The following is a 22,038-nucleotide window of genomic DNA, read 5'->3' as shown; positions in this document are numbered from 1 at the left end:
CATAAACTTTTATGGGGCTGGAGTACAATGCCATTTATTACAACACACTTTTTAAATCAGACAGTCTTATTATTATCATTTTTTTTTTCCTTAGAAGCCACGAATGCAAGTCATTGACTCTAGACCTGAGAAAATGCCCGGCCTAAACAAGACCATGGCAGCTTCAAAGCGCGATTGCCAACAGCGAGGTGGGGGAGGAGACCGCCACTTACCGATTTCAGTCATCGTTATCCCGGGTGCTAGCTGCCCGTTGTTGAAAGAGCTATAGGTAAACAAGTTGGGTACGGAGGTGAGGTCATAGATAGGTTCTTGCTTTATCTGTTTGATTCCAGTCATGTCAAGTCCTGACTGATCAGGGGACGGCTGGCCGGAATCCACGCTGTAATAGCCCTCGGACTTGGGCAGGTCGATGACGTGTCCGTTGGCGTAGGCGCCGCCGGCCTCGTTGCTCAGGTTGCCCAGGCCGTTGCTGATGCTGCCGCTGTAGACCCTGGCGAGGGCTTCCGCCTCCCCGCTCTGCTGCTGCCGCTGCTCCTGCAGCCGCTGCTGGTGCTTCTGCACCTCGGCGTACAGGCTGTCCCTCTGCTTCTTGGACATCCTCCCGAACTTCACAGCTGCGTTGGAGAGACAAGCAGAAGAGGGCACTTGGGGTTATCATTCCCGATCCATCCGAGGGGGGTCACGGACGGTTGTCCCCTCAGCATCCAGCGCACAAAATCCCAGCACCATAGCGGAAGGCCCCATGCGTTCGCACCCCACATTTGGTGAAAGGCTATGTTCAGGGGTGTTGTGCTGGTGTATGAGCAGAGCGAGAGCTAACCATGAGCTAGGAAGGAATGCCAGGACTTAAGTTTATTTCTGATGGCCATGAAGTTAGAAGGCATATTTCCTGGTTCTTTCTTACGTGTGTGTGTGTGTGTGGGGGGGGAATCCACAAACCAAAAACTACATATGGTACCTGCTGTTAAAATGTCAACCAACATTCAATATTAGCTTCCCCTACTAAGCATTAGGGTTCCTAGATTGTTGGGTAGGGCCCTATTATTTCACGATTTTCATTTTTTTAAATCTCTGGACATGCCTCACCTTTTTATTATAAATGTTTATTTATTTATTTTTGAGTGAGAGAAAGAGAGAGAGGGAAACACAAGCGGGGGAGGAACAGAGAGAGAGGCAGACACAGAATCCGAAGCAGGCTCCAGGCTCCGAGCTGTCAGCATAGAGCCCGATGTGGGGCTCGAACTCACAAACTGAGAGATCGTGACCTGAGCCGAAGTTGGACGCTTAACTGACTGAGCCACCCAGGCACCCCCTCACTATTTTCTACACAGCATGTTGGGTAAGACCAACGCTGTGGGGGAGGGTGATAAATGCAATTTTAAGTAAGTATTTGTCTTCAGCTGGCTTTTGGGATCCAATTCAAAGAATATTTGGAAAACAGCAATCTTGTTAAGTCCAATACTCAGCAAGGAAGCCCACAGCTACCCCTCCTTTCTTGTTCTACCAGCCCCAAGTTTTATATTGCCCTTCTCTTCTGGCAAAATCCTTAACCATCGTGAGGAAAAAGGAGGAAAAATCTGTAAGAGGTCACAGAGTAATCTGAGGATGCTTTGATCTGAATTCATTGTTTCTTAACTGGTAGAGTTTGACCTCCTGATTTGTTACGGATATTGACATTTTCCCTCACAAACTGTCAACTCCCAGTTTAGGCTGTGAATATTTTAAGTGAGAGGCCACCTTGTCTGCATCATCAAACACTATGTCCTGCAGTTCATGTTAACGGTGGGGACTACGGCAAACTTGGAGGCTCCTCTCGGAGTTTCTATTTTCTTTTCTTTCGTGACAGTGTTCTCATCACCTGTTGGTATTTGGAAGCCCAGGGAATGTAGAAAGAAGGAAGTGGAGGGTAGGAACAGGTCCAGTTCCTGGAATCAGTTAGTCGGGTTCGTGAGAATGATTTCTGAAAATAACTACATGGTGAAGTGCTTAAGGACTCTCCAGCACAGAGGGCCCACAGAAGAGATTCCTACTGTGGAAGAGCCACCCCCCTCCCCGCTGGCCATGTTCCATCAGTGCTCGTCTTCTCCTTCTGTTGGTTACAGAGTTATCAAATTTTATCTGAGCATCGGCTGTTCAGAATGGAGACCACGTTTCCCAGCCTCCCTCACCGCCAGGTGCAGCTATGAGATTAAGTTCTGGATAAGAGGAGGTAAATAGAAATGCTGCATATACTTCTCAGTGTTGGGACTCACTGTTTTCTTCTTTCCTGCCTGCTGGATTGTGGATATGAAGACTGGATTTGTAGCAGCCCAAACTTCCTGTTTTTCCTTAATCCTCAGTAAAAAAAAAAAAAAAAAAAAAAATGTTCAGGCAGGCATTCTGACGCTGCCTAAATAGAAAAACAAAGGGGTGATTTATCCAGTAAGTTTTCTGAATGAAGACAATTCATCTGTTTAATTCAGACCAAACTCCCCTTTCTACCTCTACTGTCATTTTAATAGCGTCTCGAATCATTTAGATCATTGTGTTTAACTTTGTTGGTAGAGATACTATCTTTATTAGGTTCTGTTTCTCAGAGACACATGGATTTGCTTATTAATTGCGGTGATATTTCCAGTTTGTCCATGGGGCAAATCCTAAAGTAAATTTTAGGGAAAGCATTCCTTTGTACCTTTATATTATAACTTTACAAATATTATATATATTATGTAATACAATAATTTTTAAATAAATAAATTTATAAATAAATAAATATAAATTCTCTGGGGAAAAAACTTTTTATATCAGAAAAAAATAAATCATGATAACTTTTGATTCAGAAAGAACTCCCCACCCCCCCCCACCCCCCCTCCCCCCCCCCAGCAAGATATGAATGCGACATTCTTCTTTATTTGCTAACCTGTCTTTTGCATTCAGGTAGGTTCAGAACAGCAATTTGTTACAGAACTCCTGAGGATGATACAAAATTTCTATCTATTGGTAGATTAAGATTTTGGTGGAAGTAGATTACTTTCTGAGTTACTTTAGTAGAAGAGCTTTTGCATTTGTTTGTTTAAAATCTATTAGAGAGCAAAGACTGAGAAGAGGAGGCTCTTCTATCATGGAGACATAAATGCAGTGCCTCCTTTTAAAACCCTTTCCATTTAAACCTTGCTTTAGATTTCCATGCACTCTATAGTTAGGTGAAATATACTTGTGGTAGATTGATTCCATTAATGACCCTGATTCCTCTTACCTATTTCTATGCCCTTCCTGGTGTAAATATGCAATGCCCTTTCATTCCAGGCAGGCGCCCTGCCTCACCACTTGCCTCAGGGGCACGTTGATGAGGGAGCTTAAGGCAAGCTGACAGGCGACAACCCCCCCCCCCCCCACCCCTACCCCCAGGTGGGATATGTGTGATGTTCCTCAGGCACTCCTGGCTGCCCAAGAACAAAAGAAAGGGGGGAAAATGATAGAGATCATAGTCCTGAAGGACCTAAAAGTCTCCATCACCCCTCCAGAGTGATTGTGGGAAATAAAGGCTGAAGGAAATGGCAGATAGAACTCTATTTCTTTATGGCCTGCAGCGCATTGATAAATACTTGAGGCAGGCAGAGTAAAATGTTTCTCCAGGAACTAACTCCTTACTGTCTTCATGTTAATGCTTTGCTAGAGGGAAAACAACTTTAGCTTGACAACAGCTCGGCCTCCAGTACCCTGTGAGTCTTTAGCATACGAAAATCTCTCTGGAAACTTCCCCTGGACTTTACCTCCCCCAACCCCACAGTATATAACCAGTCTCTCCTGGTTCCTTGGCAGCTCTTCCTGCCCACGGGTCCTGTCCCCATGCTTCAATAAAATCACTTTTTTTGCACCAACAGACATCTTCAAGAATTCTTTCTTGGTTGTCGGCTCTGGACCCCATGAGCCCCACTGTCACCCCCCAAAAACCTCATCAATGTGACCTGCTTTGGGCCAGTGAGATACTGACATATGTGATACAAACAGAAGCTACAAAAGTTCTTAGGTGACTGAATCTCTCACCACAAAAAGGATGTGCCTGCACTAGCTTGCTAGACGATAAGGTCTTTGCAGAGAAGGCCATCTACCCTCAGCAGAGGCACAGACTGACCTCTAGCTGGCAGCTGATGAATGAGCGAACCCAGTTAAGACTCTACATTTAATAATTTTAGGTCCAGAAATCTGCTGTTGACCATAGATCTCATAATCCAGGCAAACAATGTCAAATCAGTAGGCTGTCAAGACCTCTGTCCTGGTAAACATCTGAAAACCCAATGGTGAATAGTGATGCCTTTTCCAAGGTATTGACTTATCAGGTCACTGAGCAAACTGAAATATTTTCAGAGACGACCTAAAGCTCCACTACATTTTGGAACTAACAGACTTCATTCTAAATAAAGAACTTTGCTGGCAATTACTCTAATATTATTTTAGAATAGATTTTTCCATTCATGTCAGAAACAGTGATGTCCTAGTGGTTTTGTGCCCCTTTCCTATCATAAAAGTAATGACATATTTGGGGAAAACAGTTACGGTACATGGAACAAATAAATCTACCCAACTTTCCTGACACGTATAGAATCCCTTTGTCACTATCTGTGAAAACATTTGTTGTATTCATAGGGGTATTTTTAACAAAGGCTGTATTACTGTTCTATTTGCAAGGATTAGCATTCTTCTTACCACTACCCATTAATCAGAATGGCACATGTTTTAAGTGTCTGCCCCTCTCAGACTTGAATCATTCTGTTAATGATTTTCACTTGAGTATAGAGGCAGCCTCTTGTTAAACTGCTAGCTCTCAAAGAAACTTGCACGATTCTGTATACATTGCAAGTGCCTTATAAATATTCAGTGATGGTGGTATTTACTCATGATATGCTCTTATCACTCACTCTGATCTCATACTAGCAAAGAACAATTTTATGCAAAGTATCGGGGATCTTTTCATTTTTATTTGGATTGTGGCATTCTAAGTGGAATGGAAGTTTTTGGGGTAACTGTAAAACAAAGTCATTGCTTCTTTGAAGATTTCTGCTTACCAACACACGACAACTAGATATATGCTGTTGGTTTCAAGAGAGCCCAATTGTAGAACTATCATCTGTGACTTTCTGTAGTCATTTTGGAAATTATTTTATCTCACAATCTTCTGGCTGTAAAGTTCACCATGCTCATATCTTGTTGCTTACCAAGCAAACTGGTCTTAATTTAACTTTTTTCAGTTTCAAGGATGTGCCTTTTTTTTTATAGTGCTCCAAGCTTTGTAGAAAAGATCAGATTCAATCTACCCAACCTTATTCCTAATTTCAAAATATTCTCTCACATCCCTCTCCTTTTCCAATAGAACTTCCTGTGATGATCGAATGTCATCTATGCTTTCCAAAATGGTAGCCACAGGCACATGGGGCTATTGAGCCCTTGAAATACAGCTAGTGTGACTGAAGAAGTGAATTTTAAGTTGTATTTAATTCTAATTAATTTAAATTTAAATAGTGACATGTGGCTACCATTCTGGATATCGGACAATGCTGTTCTGGATAAATAGAAACCTAATTTGTGAAATCTGTCCTCGTAAGGTAGCTACTTACATGTCATTAGGAGGATGCCTATTCAATTATTGCAATGTGAGTATCATGTTTTCTCTTTGGGGCTCAGTGTCTTCCTACGGACACCAAACATTTTTCTGGTTTTTATTTGTTTGTTTGTAGTAGTACGATTGGAAACAGTTTATCCTAAAGATTCCTGCAACTAACATTTACGAAGCTTCCAGTTAAAAAGAAAAGTAAATATGATGGTGGAGAATATGTGATGGGCATATACATGCTATCAGCTCTCACACATAAATACATGCATGTCTTCACCTTTAAAAATGTTTTTAAGTAGTCTTCACGCCCAGTGAGGAGCCCAACGCGGGGCTTGAACTCATGACCCTGAGATCATGACCTGAGCTGAAATCAAGAATCGGACGCTTAACCAACTGAGCTACTCAGGCGTCCCAGTTTCACGTTTTCATACACATAAACACACGCATATATATTCCAAGTGGATTTGATTTTTGATTCTCTGCCCAAACTAAATTTGAACAAATCTGTTACTGCTGAGTTTTTTTGTCTACTCATCTATGTGCCATGGCTAATAAACCATGATCAAAGTGGAAATTCAGGACAGAATGAAAGTCCAGTGATTTTAAAAGTCATATCAAGCTACCTACAAGTAGCCATCCATGGTTTTTCAGTGGCCACGTAGGTGAAATAAACAATCTTAGTGCCATGCATCCCTGACAGAAAACAAATGCGATTATCAAAATGAAGATGCCACTTTGTGTCTGAAGGAACGTGGGCAAGGTGTATGTGGAAAGAAGCCAGGTATGAGGGCATCTGAACTTGGCTACTAGCACTACTGTGAAAGCACTTTGAAAATACCTGCTCAACCAGTAGAAGGTAAATATAATAAATTAATGGCAGGGGAAGTACCAGCTCTCATTGCTGGGTCCTCGCTACAAATAGGTAATCACCAATAAGTTCAGGGATTTTTAAGCCATCAATACCACAGGCCAGACATTACATATCAACAGGAGATAAAACCTGTTCAGCTACCCTGGTATTAGTAGAATTTATTTGGTATAAAGGAAATACTCTTGGTAATCAAGGTTCAGATGAAACTTCCTCTTGTGTAACAGGAAGAATTGTTCTCCCTTAGGAAGAATCCTTTTTTTTTTTTCCTTTTGCTGGAACCTCTTATCCTCATTTCCAACCACCGCTCCTACCCTGGAGCATTTCTCCTTGTCATTAGTTTTACATAAGACACAGTTAGGAGGTATTTTGGAGGATGTCCCTGGCATCCTCAGAATGGTCTCTGGATCTAAAACCAAGATGAATCACTATCCTGAATCTCCAGTATCTTCAGACACTGTATTGCTTTTACTTGCAAGTTTATATGCTACACTACATTTCTTCCCCCTTGAGAAAAGATCGTGGCTCTGTCCATTAAATGACCCTCCCTCCCAACACACTTTTTTTTTTTTTTTTTGCCATGGTATTCAAACAATCTCCTAGATTTTGTAGACATTGGACCATAAGCCCATCTCTTGTCTATGATTCTGTTCACCAGCACAGACCAAAGATCTGCCCTTCCAAAAGAGACACTTCCTTTTATTGTAGGAAGAAGTAACAAAGAAAAATAACCAATGGCTCAATCTCTTTGCACAATTAGTGGAGTTTTTCATATACTGTCAATTAATATGCTGCCTCCATATAGCAGAAACAAAGTACAAAATCATCAACTAAAGTTCCCGTAGAATTGCACTAAATAAGTGCTTAAGACCACTAAATCCCCACCTTCCACTTTCTTCACTTTAGTTATGTGAAAGTACACATCCTAGGAGTATATTTACATGGCTAGCAAGTCTAGAAAAGCAAATAAACACAAAGTCAGGTAGTTAATAGAAAAGCTTGGAAACATGTCTCTGTAGTTTTAGAAGCTACCTCTACACTGAAAGGCTCAAGGTCAAATTCTTTTTATTTTCTGGATCCAATTTGCCTCATAGGTATACTTTGATGCAATACAAGTTTAGGTGGGATGGGAAGTAGAAAAAAGGTAAACTTTTATGATATAAGTATTTGGAGAATGCAAGCTAAGAAGTAAGCAGTTTTTAGGTTTAGATATCAAGACTTATGCAGAACAGATTCTATCCAAATGAGTAAAAGGCTCACATTTAATTTAATAACTCATAAAACTCCCTATATACCAAGAGATGGTGTATGCCAATTATCCCTATTTCTTTAAGATCTGGAAGTCTCCCTGTCTCCGTCCATCTCTCTGTCCCTCCCTCCTTTCTTGCTACCTTCCTTCCTTCCTTCCTTCCTTCCTTCCACACTACCTTGAACTTCATTAGAAGAATGTGACCAGGAGTAGAGAATCTACAATGATTCACATAAAGAGAATAAGTACCAGGGGAACTGTCTGTCTCAGGCTCTAGGTAAAAGAGAATTCCATGGTTCATTCAACAAACATTTAGGTGCCTGCCTTTAACCAGATCCTGAGGATACAGTGAGAACAAGACAGAAGTGCCCTCAGGACTCAGGGTGGCTCACAATCTGATACAGGAGTGCTGTAGCCAGTGTTGGGGGTGGGAGGGTGGGGGTAAGGTGGGAGATAATGAGTTTAGATGAGTGCTTAAAAATGGAAGCAACACTAGATAAAATTCTTTGTGTGTGTTTGTCTCTTCAATTAATCTAAGAAAATCAGTGGGGGGCCCAGCTCACCCATTTGGGTCATATTCTGAGAAGGACACCAGTTACACAGCCCTTTTAAGGCTTGGACTTATGCTATAGCTTTTGAAATTTTCATGATGCTTTAGAAAGTCCATGGCCAATAATAGTAGGGCTTCTGGGCTTCCTATGGAAGTAGGTTCTGCTGCTTAATATCTCCACACACCAAGCAACTCATGTACTAGTCAGACTCACCCAGTGACAAAATGGTCCTGGTTTGCCTCGCATGTTCCCTGGTTTTAGCTCTGAAAAATCTCACATCCTAGGAACCACTCATGCACATGCAAACTTTTGAACCTTGGCCAATGTGGCTTTCACCTAACCTTATTAGTACAGCTTGCTCCACGAGCTCCAGCAAAGTCTTTCCTGTATTCCTATTTTATGGGGCAATGCGCAGTTTTTAGAAGTTCTGCCAGCACATCGTTTTCTTTTCTTTTTATCCCCAATTCCCTTTGTCTAAAATCCTTCCAATGGCTTAAATAGACTCCAGCAAAGCATCCATGTGAAAGCCTTTAATTTTTTTACCAATGTTTATTTATTTTTGAGAGGGGGGGGGTGCGGTGGGGGAAGAATATGTCAGAAAGGGAGGGGCAAAGAGAGAGGGAGACACAGAATCTGAAGTAGGCTCCAGGCTCTGAGCTGTCAGCACAGCTTGAATTCATGAACCACAAGACCAAAACCTGAGCTGAGGTCAGATGCTTAACCAACGGAGCCACCCAAGCGCCCCACGTGAAAACCTTTAAGAACCTGGAAGGCATGTCTTACCATCTCTCGACATCCCGAGGGCAAGACACTTCTGCAGTCGGCAGTGTTGGCAACGGTTTCTGTTGGTTCTGTCGATTAAACAGTTTCTCTGCCTTGGGCAGGAGTAAGAGGCATTGTTTTGCTGGCTCCTCCTGAAGAATCCCTAGAAGAAAAGAGAATGGGAGGGAGATATTATTTATAAGAAGGAAAACGGAGATAATTAACATACACGTTTGAGACAATTAACATACACGTTTGCTATATTTTCTACCGTGAATGTAATGGAGTTTAATAAAAAAAAAACAACTTTTTTTTTGATACTTCTCCTTGGATACCTTACAGATGATTTGCCTGGGGGAAAATATGTACCATCTACAGAGATAGGAAGGCATCTTTCATTCATTCATTTAATCAGTGTTTACTAAAGACATTTGTGCGCTGTGTTCTTTGCAAAGAAAAACAGGACAGAGTTCCGGGCATCAAAGGAATGGCAGAGGACAGTGTCACTGCTAAGCCAAATATGACAAAACTTGAGGGGGAAAATAACACAGGCTTATGTCAAGTGCTGTGGGGGACATTGGTCACAAGAGCCGTACTGAGGAGGGTGGGTTCAGCATGTGCCAGTATCTTCCCGGTTTCTAAGAAGCATTTTACCCATTTGAAAAACTTTAAATATGCCCAGAAGGCATCTGCAAGGTTGTTTTTTTTAAACCAGTGATGTGCCTTATAATTAACCATATTTTTAAATAAAGCAAATATAGTATATAAACTGTTCAATAAGAATAAGCAATAAATAGACTATAGAGATGTAGGAGGTTTTCGTGCAAGTTAGGTTTCTTTCTGGTACACAGTTAACTGCCATGAGCCATACGTTACCATTCTAAATAAATCCATAACTGAGTTAATTATTAAAAAACTTTCTTTGGGGTGGCTACGTGGCTCAGTTGGTTGAGCGTCTGACTTCGGCTCAGGTCATGATCTCGTGATTTGTGAGTTCGAGCCCCACATCAGGCTCTGCACTGACAGTGAAGGGCCTGCTTGGGATTCTCTCTCTCTCTCCTCGCTCTCTGCTCCTCCCCCACTCCTGCTTTCTCTCTCTCTCTCAAAATAAATAAAAAAAAATTTTTTTAATTAAAAAATTCTTTGGATACTATGCGCCTTAGCTATCTTACAGAAAACCCTAAAGGTGGGGCTCCTGGGTGGCTCAGTCAGTTAAGCATCCAACTTTAGCTCAAGGCATGATCTCACGGTTTGTGGGTTCGAGCCCCACGTCACGCTCTGTGTTGACAGTTCGGAGCCTGGAGCCTGCTTCAGATTCTGTGTCTCCCTCCCTCTCTGCCCTCCCCCTCTCATGCTCTGTCTCTCTCTCTCTTTCTGAAAAATAAATAAACATTAAAAAAATTAAAGAAAACGTTAAAAAAAAGAAAAGAAAACCCTAAAGAGGAAAATCTGGGTTTCCTCGATTATCAGCAGGAGGACAGAGCAGGGCTGGGACTAGGGTGTGGCTAGTCAGGCACCCATCTTGGCCACAAAATTTAAGGATTGCCAAAAAACCTGTCAATCAGGATAAGTAATATTTTAACACAATATATTAAAAATCAACATTAATGCAAAACACCCCAAAAAGTTTAAAGAGGATCAAGATCATCGATTTTCCTTTAGTTTTGGGCTCTCCTATGACATGGCCTGTCACTATAAAGAGAGCTTGTCACTCTTTTCTTTTTTTTAAGTTTGTTTATTTTGAGAAAGACAGAGATGGTGTGAGTGGATGAGGGGCAGAGAGAGGAAGAGAGAGAATCCCAAGCAGGCTCTGCACTGCCAGCACGGAGCCCGATTCAGGGCTTGAACTCAAGAAACTGCGAGATCATGACCTGAGCCAAAACCAAAAGTCGACGCTTAACCGACTGAGCCACCCAGGTGCCCTGTGAGCCTGCCACTCTTATGAAGAACTTCGGAAACGGGTAACTCGGAAACGGGACAAGAGAGAAAAAAATGCCAACTGGTTTTGTGTTGTAAGCCCCAAGCCATTCAAAACAAGGACTAGTTTGGTCCCCACGGACCAGTGGTGGCAGGATGAGATATCCAACTGTCCAGTGTGAATGAATTCACAGAGCCCTTTCAAACAGAGATCCCATCCAAACTGCCAGAGATTGAAAGGACATACTCCATATACAAACGGTCCCTGACTTCAATGGTTCAATTTACGATTTTTCGACATTACAGATGGTCTGAAAGCAATACACATTCAGTAGAAATCATACTTCGAATTTTGAATCTGGATCTTTTCCCAGGCTAGTGAGAGACAGCACGATGCTCTTTTGTGACGCTGGGCAGGGTTGCGGCCACAGCTTCCAGTCAGCCCGGCGATTGTGGGGGTCAACGACCTATAGCGCTCACAGCCATTCTGGTTTTCATGTTCAGTACAGTATTCAATAAATTACATAAGACATTCCATGCTTTATTATACGAGGGGCTTTGTGTTAGGCGATTTTGCCCAATTGTAGGCTAAAGCAAGTGTTCTGAGCACATTTAAGGTGGGCTCGGCGAAGCTATGATGTTCACTGGGTTGAGTGTATCAAATGCATTTTTGACTTAAGATATGTTCAGCTCACAGTGAGTTTATAGGGACATAACCTCATGTAAGTCAAGGAAGATCTGTGCCAGCAAAGGTGTCAGAAAGAGAAACTTTGGCCCATCAGTCTTGGTAAAAGATGACTTGGGAATTTACATTTTAAGAAAGAATTGGTGGTTTTTTAACTTCAGATACTCCAGTGCCACTTAGCAAAAGAGCTGACAGAGAAGACTTCTAAAGTCACAGCTACAGGCCTAATTTAAGGCCAATTTGACATTAATTACGAGGCATTTCTTGCTTATCTGTTGCTCATTATTGCAAATGAGGTTTTTGGCACGAAAAAGAGATTCTGTTTCAAATGTTATTGAATGAATAGGAATTTGAATTAAGTGCGCAAGCTGAACTGATGTTATTTAAAATGGGTTGTTCATGTTGACTCAGAACGGTATTATGAAAATTCAGAGGTTGATACCGAATGCGCTGACACTGACATCTTATTCTAAACGGAATTTCTTGAGTTTTCCAGTTGGAGAAAAACACAGCATATTTACAAATGTGGGTTTTTCCATGAAATAAAAAAAAAAAAAAGTAGTGCCGCGTAAAATGTCATTTTGACTAAAACTTCAGAGTATGCTTCAGAATAGCAGCATAATTTCTTTGATTGTGTTTCCTGCTTTAAATAGAAAAGATGGCCGTACCCTACACACTTGTTTTAGCTGTTGGTCTATGGAATATATTTGTAAGGTTAGTTAAACCTTCTGTGTAAAATGTTTTGCTTTTTAACAGGAACATACCTTCATATTTTGAAATCGGGCATTTTCCAAATAGAGCTTTCACAGTGACACAGATCTCCACTGTGACACTGATCTAAAAATATATATACTTGGTGGGTACTTAATAAACTAGACCAGAGGCCTTAAAAATACCTACTAAACCAACACAGTAGTGGAAATGCTTTCTCTGGAGGGTTTGGATTCCGAAATTATTAGCATTTATGAAGAACACTATTTGCCTACCTCCCCGAGGTAGTAATAGCTTACTCTAAGGAGGGTAAAAAATTGCTGATTAGTAATTTTGCTTTATTGTGTCTTCTGATGAGTTGAAAACTTTGCATCAAGGTGGATAACATGCAGTTCTTAATCATAGGTCTGCAGAGCAAACAGAGGAATACAAGGAATATCTCAGGATGTTCAAATATGGATTATCACTAATCACCTTTGAGGTCAGGATGTTGATGGGCGAGTTACATTCACGCTATTCTCCCTTCTCTGTGTCCTCTTCCCACTTTAGTTTCATTTTTTTCTTTTCCTTTTCTTTGCTTCAGTTTCAATTTCAGAATTCATACTTTTTGAGACCATTATGAAGACCTTGTCAAGTGTTCTCATAGCATGACTACTGGAGAGTTATGGTATGTTTTGTCTCATGTATGTTTGACTCTGTGAGGATTAAGATTAGTCCTTAGAATCGGTGATCGTCTTACATCTCTTTCAGGCTACTTGTTTTTTTTAATTAAAAAAATGCTTTAAGTAATCTCTACATCCATTGTGGGACTTGAACTCACAACGCACGCTCTATGGACTGAGTCAGCCAGTGCCCACAGTCTACTGATATTAAATTCTTTCTGCTTGCATCTTTTTAAAAAAATTTGAAAAGTTTTAATTATTTATTAGAGCTACAGAAAGAACACAAGTGGGGCAGGGGCAGAGAGAGAGGGAGACACAGAATCGGAAGCAGGCTCCAGGCTCTGAGCTGTCAGCACAGAGCCCGACGCGAGGCTCGAACTCACAAACTGTAATCATGACCTGAGCTGAAGTCAGACGCTTAACCGACTGAGCCACTCAGGCGCCCTCCCTGCTTGCATCTTTGGTCAAAAATATGATTGTTTTCATCAATAACTTCGCCAACATATCACTTTTCACTCCCAGATTACACTGCATTTTGTTCCGGTGACACGTTGCCCTTTGAAATTAGGTGTGGAATTGTTTCTTATTTCCCCCTTGACACTTAGTCTCTCTTGTTTTTCCTTCTAAGGAAGAATTTTAAACACTTACTGTGAAGTTTCAAGTTTCCCTTATTTCGGATTAAGTCTCTGTTAACTGCTATTTTCAACTTTGTATTTTAAGAGCATCTTGCTCATAGGAATTAGTTTGTTTTTGGAAGGATTGGTTCAACGTCCTTGGAGGGGAACGCTGGACCAAGAATGAAAAATCCTGTGTTTTTGGCCATACTTTTTCACTAACTAGATCAGCGATGTTGGCCAAATGACATAATCTTGTTTATACTTCATTATCTCATTGAAAATGAGGAGGTTGGGGCAGATCATTTTTAATTACTTCAGAGATTATCTGGTATCCTTCTAACATTCCACGACTCTACTTCTTCTTTTCTGGAATGTGAGAATAAAGGATGAACATATGCATATTGCAACTGTTACCTTGAACTTCATTTGTAAGCAGATAAGGAAGCATAGGCCGTTGGCTTGCCATCTGTGACCTTTGGTTGTTTCATACAGTAATAAATGCCCTTGAGTTTACTGAAGGCAGTACAGTTAAAAGAGAGCAGGAGGCAGGATTTATATCTCTGTAAATGTGAATAATTCAAGCTCTTAAATAACAACCCATTTTCCAGTTGCGGTTGACCAGTTAGACGATCACAAAAAGCTGAAAGGCCAAGAACGGGAAGCCCACCCACCCACACACCAAGCAGAAATTCCCGAGTGTCAGCAGCAAGCACAAGAATCCTTTAGCAGGCCCTCTTTAAAAAGATGTCGCCACGCGCACGGTGACATACACGGATGCCTGGGGCAAACACAGACGCTGTTGGCAGTGTCCTGTCAAAGTCCCCCTACCTTGCAGCCTTCGCACGTGATGACTCCGTAGTGGATCCCGGAGGACTTATCGCCACAAATTTTGCATGGTATCACTTCAATTTGTGCTGCAAGGGGAAAACAGACATTTTGAGCTTCTTCCTTTTGCTTGCCTGGCTCCCTCCCCACCTCCCCCTGGCACGACCTGAGTGTTGGAAGACCCTGGCGTGGGCTCACCCACCACTATTGGCCCGGCTTCCTGAATCTTCTTCTAAGTGAAAAGGTATCTATCCATCTACCAAGGTTTGCTTTGTTTTTCGAAAACTACAAAATGTAACCAGGGACCGGAAGTCTTCTAAACTCTTACTTCACTGCTTTCTCCTTTTTATTTATTTATTTTTTTAAAATGTTTGTTTTATTTATTGTTGAGAGAGAGAGAAAGAGAAAGAGAGAGAGTGAGAGGCTGAGGGGGAGTAGAAGAGATAGAGGGAGAAAGAGAATCCCAAGCAGGCTCTGCGCTGTCCATGCAGAGCCTGATGTGGGGCTCGAACTCACAAACCATGAGATCATGACCTGAGCCGAAACCAAGAGTCGCACGCTCAGCCGACTGAGCCACCCAGGCGCCCCTGCTTTCTCCTTTTTAAACCTGACCTGGTTATTGGGGCGCCTGGGTGGCTCAGTCAGTTAAGTGTCCGACTTTTGATTTAAGCTCAAGTCATGATCTCACGGTTCGTGAGTTTGAGCCCCGCATCGGACTCTGCACTGACAGCTCAGAGCCTGGAGCCTGCTTGGAATCCTGTCTCTCTCCTTCTCTCTCTCTCTCTCTCTGCCCCTACTCTACTTGCACATGCTCTTGCTCTCTCTCTCTCTCAAAATAGACAAGTACACTTAAAAATTAAAAAAAAAAAACACATTCAAAAAATAAACCTGACCTGGTTATTAATCAGACTAAAAAAATCCCTTGAACCAGTGGCTTCGGTTTTCTTATTTCGCACTTCAAACATCAAGTCACTGAGTGTTATCATGCTGCCTTATTTCAACAGTATTTTAAATAAGTAAACAAAGCAAAGCTGAAATGGAAGGGCGTGATTTTATAAATAACGTGGCTGGATGTTTACTTCGAGTATGTCAGTGGTGACAATATTTATTGAGCACACTCCATACGTCCGCTAAAATAATAGAAGCTGTTGACACAAGATATATTAGTGACACAGATTATTTCATTCATAAAACAAAATTAATGCATGGAAAAACCAGGAGAAAATGATAGAACATGTGGCTCCTATGACTTCAATACGAAGAAAATAATTTCGTGGAGACGAAGACATTAGGGTTGATTCCGAAGACTGTTGGGCTGAAGTGAAAGGAAAAGGCTGCTTCAGCAAGCAGAATGGAATGAAGGACTTCTGGAATGACTGTGGCTCGTGATCGTTGAGACAAACACCTCGGCTCCACTGGAGACGTGGGCCATATGGTTGGGTAGACGGAGGGATAAGAGATTATGGAGCTCCTGGGAGTTAGGCAGAGGAATTTCTACCTGATACCACTGGCCACAAGGGTTCAAGGGAAGGAACGGGGTGACGACAGGATCAAAGTGGTGGTTTGGGTACCTTTGCTAACTGGAAACAGGCAGGAGACTAAAAGGCTATTCCGAACAGGGTGTCGGGAGATGGAAGTGTGGAAGACGTCAGTGGCAGGATAAGGGGAGAGGGAGAAGCAAATAGAAGGACAGTTCTATGAAGATAAATGAAAGAAAGGACACAGAGGTAGAAACTGATGAAGACTCCAAAGATGACTTCTCGCTTCATCCTTAGGATGAGGTTCAACAGTTGGTTTGACACAAATGGAATTGTTGGTAAGGCAACCACTTTATGGAACATGGTGGGGGTGGGGGACAGGATTTCCAGTTTGCATGTGTGCATGTGCAAGCACCTGTGTACAGAACCCTCTGGAAAGATGATTTTAAGGCATCAGCATCGAGGTTATGGATGAATCCACGAGATACACTTTATTTAGAATGTAGTAATTCCTATGTCTCTGGTAGTATTCTAAGTGTTGTTAAAATTATACACACCAGGAAGATCTGCTATTCCCGTTCCCAATTTAAAATAATTATGCAAAATATGCCTCAAAATGCTTTGTACATCAATCTGCCATGTGGATGCTTTTCTACAGTTTCTCACCCTTGAATATACAAAACAGATAAATGCAAGACATAACCCTCATTGTCTTATTATTTTACATTTTAAAAAAGATAATACTTAGCTTGAGGAGAGCATCTTAAATTTTTTTTGAAATTCAATATTTCACGGTATGTTCAAAGCATCTTTATAAGCAAAAAATTCAGCATTATGGCCTATTTTTCATATGAGAAAACTCAGAATCCAAGTGGTTAATGATGCCTTTGAGTTGATTTGGGAGATGGCAACCAGAAATTAGCCAATTTTCCTGATATTTTGTTCTGTGACCCTTTCCCTGCTTACCACAGAGACACAACATGAATACAATTTCAGATTTCTGTATTATTCTAATAGTGCCAGCTAAAGAGACAATGATAAAAATATCAAGAGATGAGACGAGGTCAACTAAAATACTTATTAGACTAAGTGTTTCTATTGCTTCTGTTTTTTCAGCTTTCAGATTATAGGAACTAGTATTTGTTTTCAAGATTTTGTGATATGGGGAAAACATGTGAGATCTGATGTAATTTCTATTCTGTTTTCCTGGATTCCTGTCCCGAACCTGATAATGATTGGGTCCATAGGTAAGATAAAAGTCTTATTTTGTTTCCTGGTTTATAAAGTTAGCTGACAAACTTCACAGATTTGTGAGGTTTAATGAGATATTTTATGTAGAACTGCCTTGCAAGTAGTGAAGAGCTACAAAATGTCAGTTTTTAGCAGCGTCAGAATCATTGCTAACTGGTATTTCTAATGCTATTGGATGAGAGTTATGACAAGCCACATTATTATTCCTTTACTAAAAATCTTATTTAAAAAATACAAATGAATGACACTATACATAATTTGTACTTTTTTTTTTTTTTTTTTTTTTTTTTTTAGCGATAACCTTTCACACAGTGGATTCTTTACAATGGTCACAAAATTGACTAAAAAATACCAGGTATCCATTGTACAGTTGTTAAGCTTATATGATATTAAGTCAGAGGTGCTCTTTGCATAAATTACTCCCCAGGGAGTAACTTACACGTGGGGAGAATCTGCTTCAATAAGTTCTTAATTATAAAATGATCTAACTCTAAAGGAAATGAAAATAGAGGTAATTTGCCCCCTAGGGTGTGAGAAGATGTTTTTGAAAGCCACAAAGGTTATCTTATACAACCTGGAAAATACAAATGGGATCAGGAATGATTCGGTAGAGTATCTGCATATTTATACATATTTATTATCTTAGCTCAACATGTAATCCTGAAGAACCATAAACATTTTAACAGTATTTTTAAAGAGAAAGAAATCACTTAAAAGGACATACGTGTGTTGATATGTGTGGGGAGGCATTATCAGTTCAGAAAACCCATGGCCATTTTACCTATTAGGACAGAATGGGTTATATGAGGTTTGTTACAGGTGAAGATACTTTTTTTTTTTTTTTTTTTTTGAGAGAGAAAAAGAGAGAGAGAGAGCGCAAGTGAGCAAAGGGCAGAGAGAGAGAATCCCACGAGGGGCAGAGAGAGAGAGAGAGAGAGAAATGGGGCTCACCCCAAACAGGGCTCGTGTTTTACCCGAGGTAGGGATCATCCTTACTTGAAGCAGGGTTTGAGCTCACCTGATATGGGGCTCGAACTCACAAACTGTGAGATCGTGGCCTGAGCCAAAGACAGATGCTTAATGACTGAGCCACCCGGGCGCTCTAGGTGAAGATAAACGTAAATAATGGAAAGCACTAATCCTTTTCCTTTGCGCTCATTTAAAATACACTGCTTCTGAGCTACAACATCATAGTTCATACTATGTATTTTATAATACTTCAAGGCGGAGTATTCCAGACAAAGATGAGGACAATGCATGACGTAATTGCTCCGATGTTTGCCCCTTCCAAATGTCTAGCCATTACTCCAGCCACTGTCTCCGGGGCAGTGATGTTGCAGTGAATGCAGACATGGTGGCATGCTCTTTGTCATGGCTTCAGGCTGAACATCTAGGGAGGATTTGGTGGCTTGGACCCCACCAGCTGTGACAATGAAGGTGCTCTAAGGAAACTGCGGGGGAAGTTCAACTTTCCTCCTTTTGCATGACTCATGGATCAATTCAACGGTAGCGTTCTCTGAGCGACAAACGTAGGGGAGCCCCCATGCCCTGAGAGATGGCTCGAGGTGCGCTCCTTTCTCACTTTCTACATTGCTTATATCTTCCGCTCCCTTGAATCATTTCTATTGGTAATCCTCTGTGGAGACTGTACTTAACATTGCATTTACCAATGAAATCTCTTTGTATACAAAAGCATATGTAAGTTTTTGGGGGAAATGATATTCTTAAAGAATATCATGAAATATTGAAACTAATTTGATGTTGTACCTTGTATTAGAACACTTGATGAAGTACAATTAATTTAATACCCTATGATTTATCAGGAAGGTCCTATTCAAGAACTATAAACTAGTCACAGTTTGTGTCTTCTTTGAAGATGGCGGGTCTCTCCTCTCCCCCCAGCACCTCCTGAAGGCCCTTCCTGGCTTAGCACCCTTACAACATTGCACAAAGCCACTGTGTGTTCAGTTCTTCCTGATTATCAAAACGTGCATATCTTTTTGTTCTGCTCCCTCAGAACCCCCTGCTGGTGAATGCAGGTGTTAAGTGAGATGAACTAATCCAGGCTAATGCATTCACCAGAAAATGCATCACTTTGATGCACCAAAATACCTTAATTCTTTTTTTTTAAGCTTATATATTTTGAGAGAGAGAGAGAATGAACAGGGGAGGGGCAGAGAGAGACAGGGAGAGAGAGAATTCCAAGCAGGATCTGGTGCTGTCCACCCAGAGCCCAATGCAGGGCTCGAACCCACGAACTGTGAGATCATGACCTGAGACAAAATCAAGAGCTGGTCACAGGACCAACTAAGGGACACAGGTGTTCCCAAGATACCTTGATTCTTAAAAGAATCCATCAGGAATGGTAGTCACAGTGGACTGTTCAGGCACTTTCTGGTCGAAGTAAACATTTTTATTGCATGTGTTCTTGTGGCTCTCATTTCCCCATTTCATCTCCTAGAACTCAACCTGGCCCTTTCCATAGTCTGGGCATTTTAAGTCCATTGAGGAAAGGTTCCAGGTCCAGATAATATTTAAAAAAATTTTTTTTTTCTATAGAGACCAAAAGAGAAGTTGTATAGCTCCTTAAAGCAGTAATCCTGATTTTCTTTCTTTCAGTACAGCCAAGAGATTTGACATACTCCTTTTTATATAAAAAAAAAAAAGGCTTTAAACAATACTGATCTCCCATATTTGGGCTGAGGAGTAGTAATCAGAATCTTGAGATCAGGGTGGGTATATATTTTGGAATAGGTCCCCAAGTGATTCTGATATGGTAAGTCTCCCATTGAGGATTCAACGAATCAAGTCATGAACTAGGAATTCTCTGCAGCAGGAAAATCACCTGCCAAGGAAATAAGACCCAGGGACAAGGTGGTAATATGAAAACACAAAGGATGGGGCTACTGGGTGGCTCAGTCAGTTAAGTGTCCGACTTCAGCACAAGGCATGATCTCGCGGTTTGTGAGTTTGAGCCCCACACTGGGCTCTGTGCTGACAGCTCAGAGCCTGAAGCCTGCTTCGGATTCCATGTCTCCGTCTCTCGCTGCCCCTCTCCCACTCACGCTCTGTCTCTCTCTCTCTCAAAAATAAATAAGCATTAAAAAGAAAATACGAGGAAATGACCAATAATTCTCTCTCTGTGTCCCGACCTTTGGTTTGGGCTATACTTGTAGCATCTTGTTTTCTGCTTTTTTTTTTTTTTTTCTTAAGGGAAATAAGAAGCATCTATTCCGTGCACAATAACTTCCATTCCTGGATACTGGGTTTGCTCCTCAGTTCCTGTTTCCCAGAATTTTACAGTTCTGCTAAAAGTGGGCAGTGCAGGAAAAACTCTCAGTGTCTGAAAGAAGCACAATTTGCACATACAAAACTTCCAATAAGGATGACTCTTGGTGAAAGTTCCCTCTGCACCTGGTATCAGCAGCCCAAGTTGTACTGTCTACCCTTTGTGGGAAGTCCACGTTAAAACCCGATTACAGTTTCTCCCTCCCTTCACCAGCAGATGGATAACTTTCTGCCTTTATGAGGCATACGATCTTCTGCTGTCACCTAAGAGCAAACCTATAGGATGAAGCAAGTGTGTCTAAGATCTGGCTCCACTCTAAGTTTTGACTGATCAGAAAAGAGCCCCAAGACTGAGGCGAATGGAAGTGTGGGAAAAGGAGACCCTTAGGAAAAGAAGTAAGCGTCTTTGAGCTTCGATGTCATGCTAGGTGGTGAATCTAAGAGATTCCTGACATTGGATCAGGTATGTGTTCACGTACGTCTCTTCCGGGCGCGTGGCATCTCAGTCCCAGCTTCCTGCTTAAATGCCACATAGAGTGCTTGCGATTCAGTGCACTCGAATTCTTACTAGAATCCTCCAATTCCTCTATCAGCATTTGGGATCTCCCTTTCATCTTAACCTCTCCTCTCTCTCTTCTGTAATATTCTGGGTGGTGGTCTGTGTGAGTCTTCACTTCCTGTCAGTTGATAGACAGCTTCTGAGCGACCTATAGATAACATTTATTTTTCTATTATTATATCCCTGTACTACATGTCATTGGAAACTGGGGTAAGAAAAAAATTACTCTCAGATGAGAATGGCAAAAAATGATTTTTTTCAAAGGCATGATTTATAGGAATATTATGAAGGGAGTTGACTTATCTTACATAGGAGCCTTCAGCCCCGAAGAATTGTTCGCCTATGCTAACTCTTCAGAAGACTGAAATAACAGAGACTGAGACCAACATAGGACAGTAGCAGCAATTAGTATTATCATTAATAGCAATTACTGATAATAAGGGAAATATCCCCCTTGAAAGTCGTAGTGGTTTTAAACTCGTAAATTATGAATTAATTCCCATTAAATACATCTCGTCCTATCAAAGTTTTAATTATAACAAGATAATGTGTGTGTAGAACCTGACACCATTCAGGGTGAAAGCAGTAATGTCTTCTGTGACCACTCACGGTATGGCATTGGCATGATCTGGGGACATGTTAGAAATGCAAAGAATCAAGATTTACCTAAGACCGATTTGAATCACAATTTGCTTTTTTAACAAGCTTCCTAGGACAGACAGCATTGAAGTTTGAGAAGAACTGTTCTGTGATGTCCAGGTAATTATGGTTGTAGCTATTCTGAGAACTAATGGCACTTTTAATTTCTCCGGCATCAAGGAAAATTAGAAACTATACAGGATTCCGGAAAAGCAGTTCCTGCTATTGTCTGTTAGGTATTTCTCTTTTGTTCAAAAGGCAGGAGGACACTTGAAGGGTTAGTTACAAAAAGCTCTGGTCATTAACTGACAAGGCAGAAGAAAGAAAAGCCAGAAACATCTTGCATTACTGTCATTAACACCCAGTGTACCCAGTTTCCTTTACAG

General features: G+C 41.2%; 1 protein-coding gene across 2 annotated transcripts in view; it reads right to left on the bottom strand.

Moving 5' to 3' along the window:
* Positions 1–22,038, bottom strand: part of RORB (RAR related orphan receptor B) — a 384,008-nt gene that overhangs the window by 46,221 nt on the left and 315,749 nt on the right. For both annotated transcript variants that reach the window (XM_049633912.1, XM_049633919.1), the window contains exons 4-6: positions 14,441–14,526; positions 9,042–9,183; positions 213–614 (exon numbers count right to left, since the gene is read on the bottom strand). In XM_049633912.1, the coding sequence (XP_049489869.1) occupies positions 213–614; positions 9,042–9,183; positions 14,441–14,526 (630 nt within the window). The remainder of the gene's footprint in view (positions 1–212; positions 615–9,041; positions 9,184–14,440; positions 14,527–22,038) is intronic.

Source organism: Panthera uncia, chromosome D4, assembly GCF_023721935.1.
Source record: "Panthera uncia isolate 11264 chromosome D4, Puncia_PCG_1.0, whole genome shotgun sequence".
In the NCBI taxonomy this organism is placed as follows: Eukaryota; Metazoa; Chordata; class Mammalia; order Carnivora; family Felidae; genus Panthera; species Panthera uncia.
Note: the sequence above shows the minus strand (reverse complement) of the source record. Positions and strands in the feature narration are given on the sequence as shown.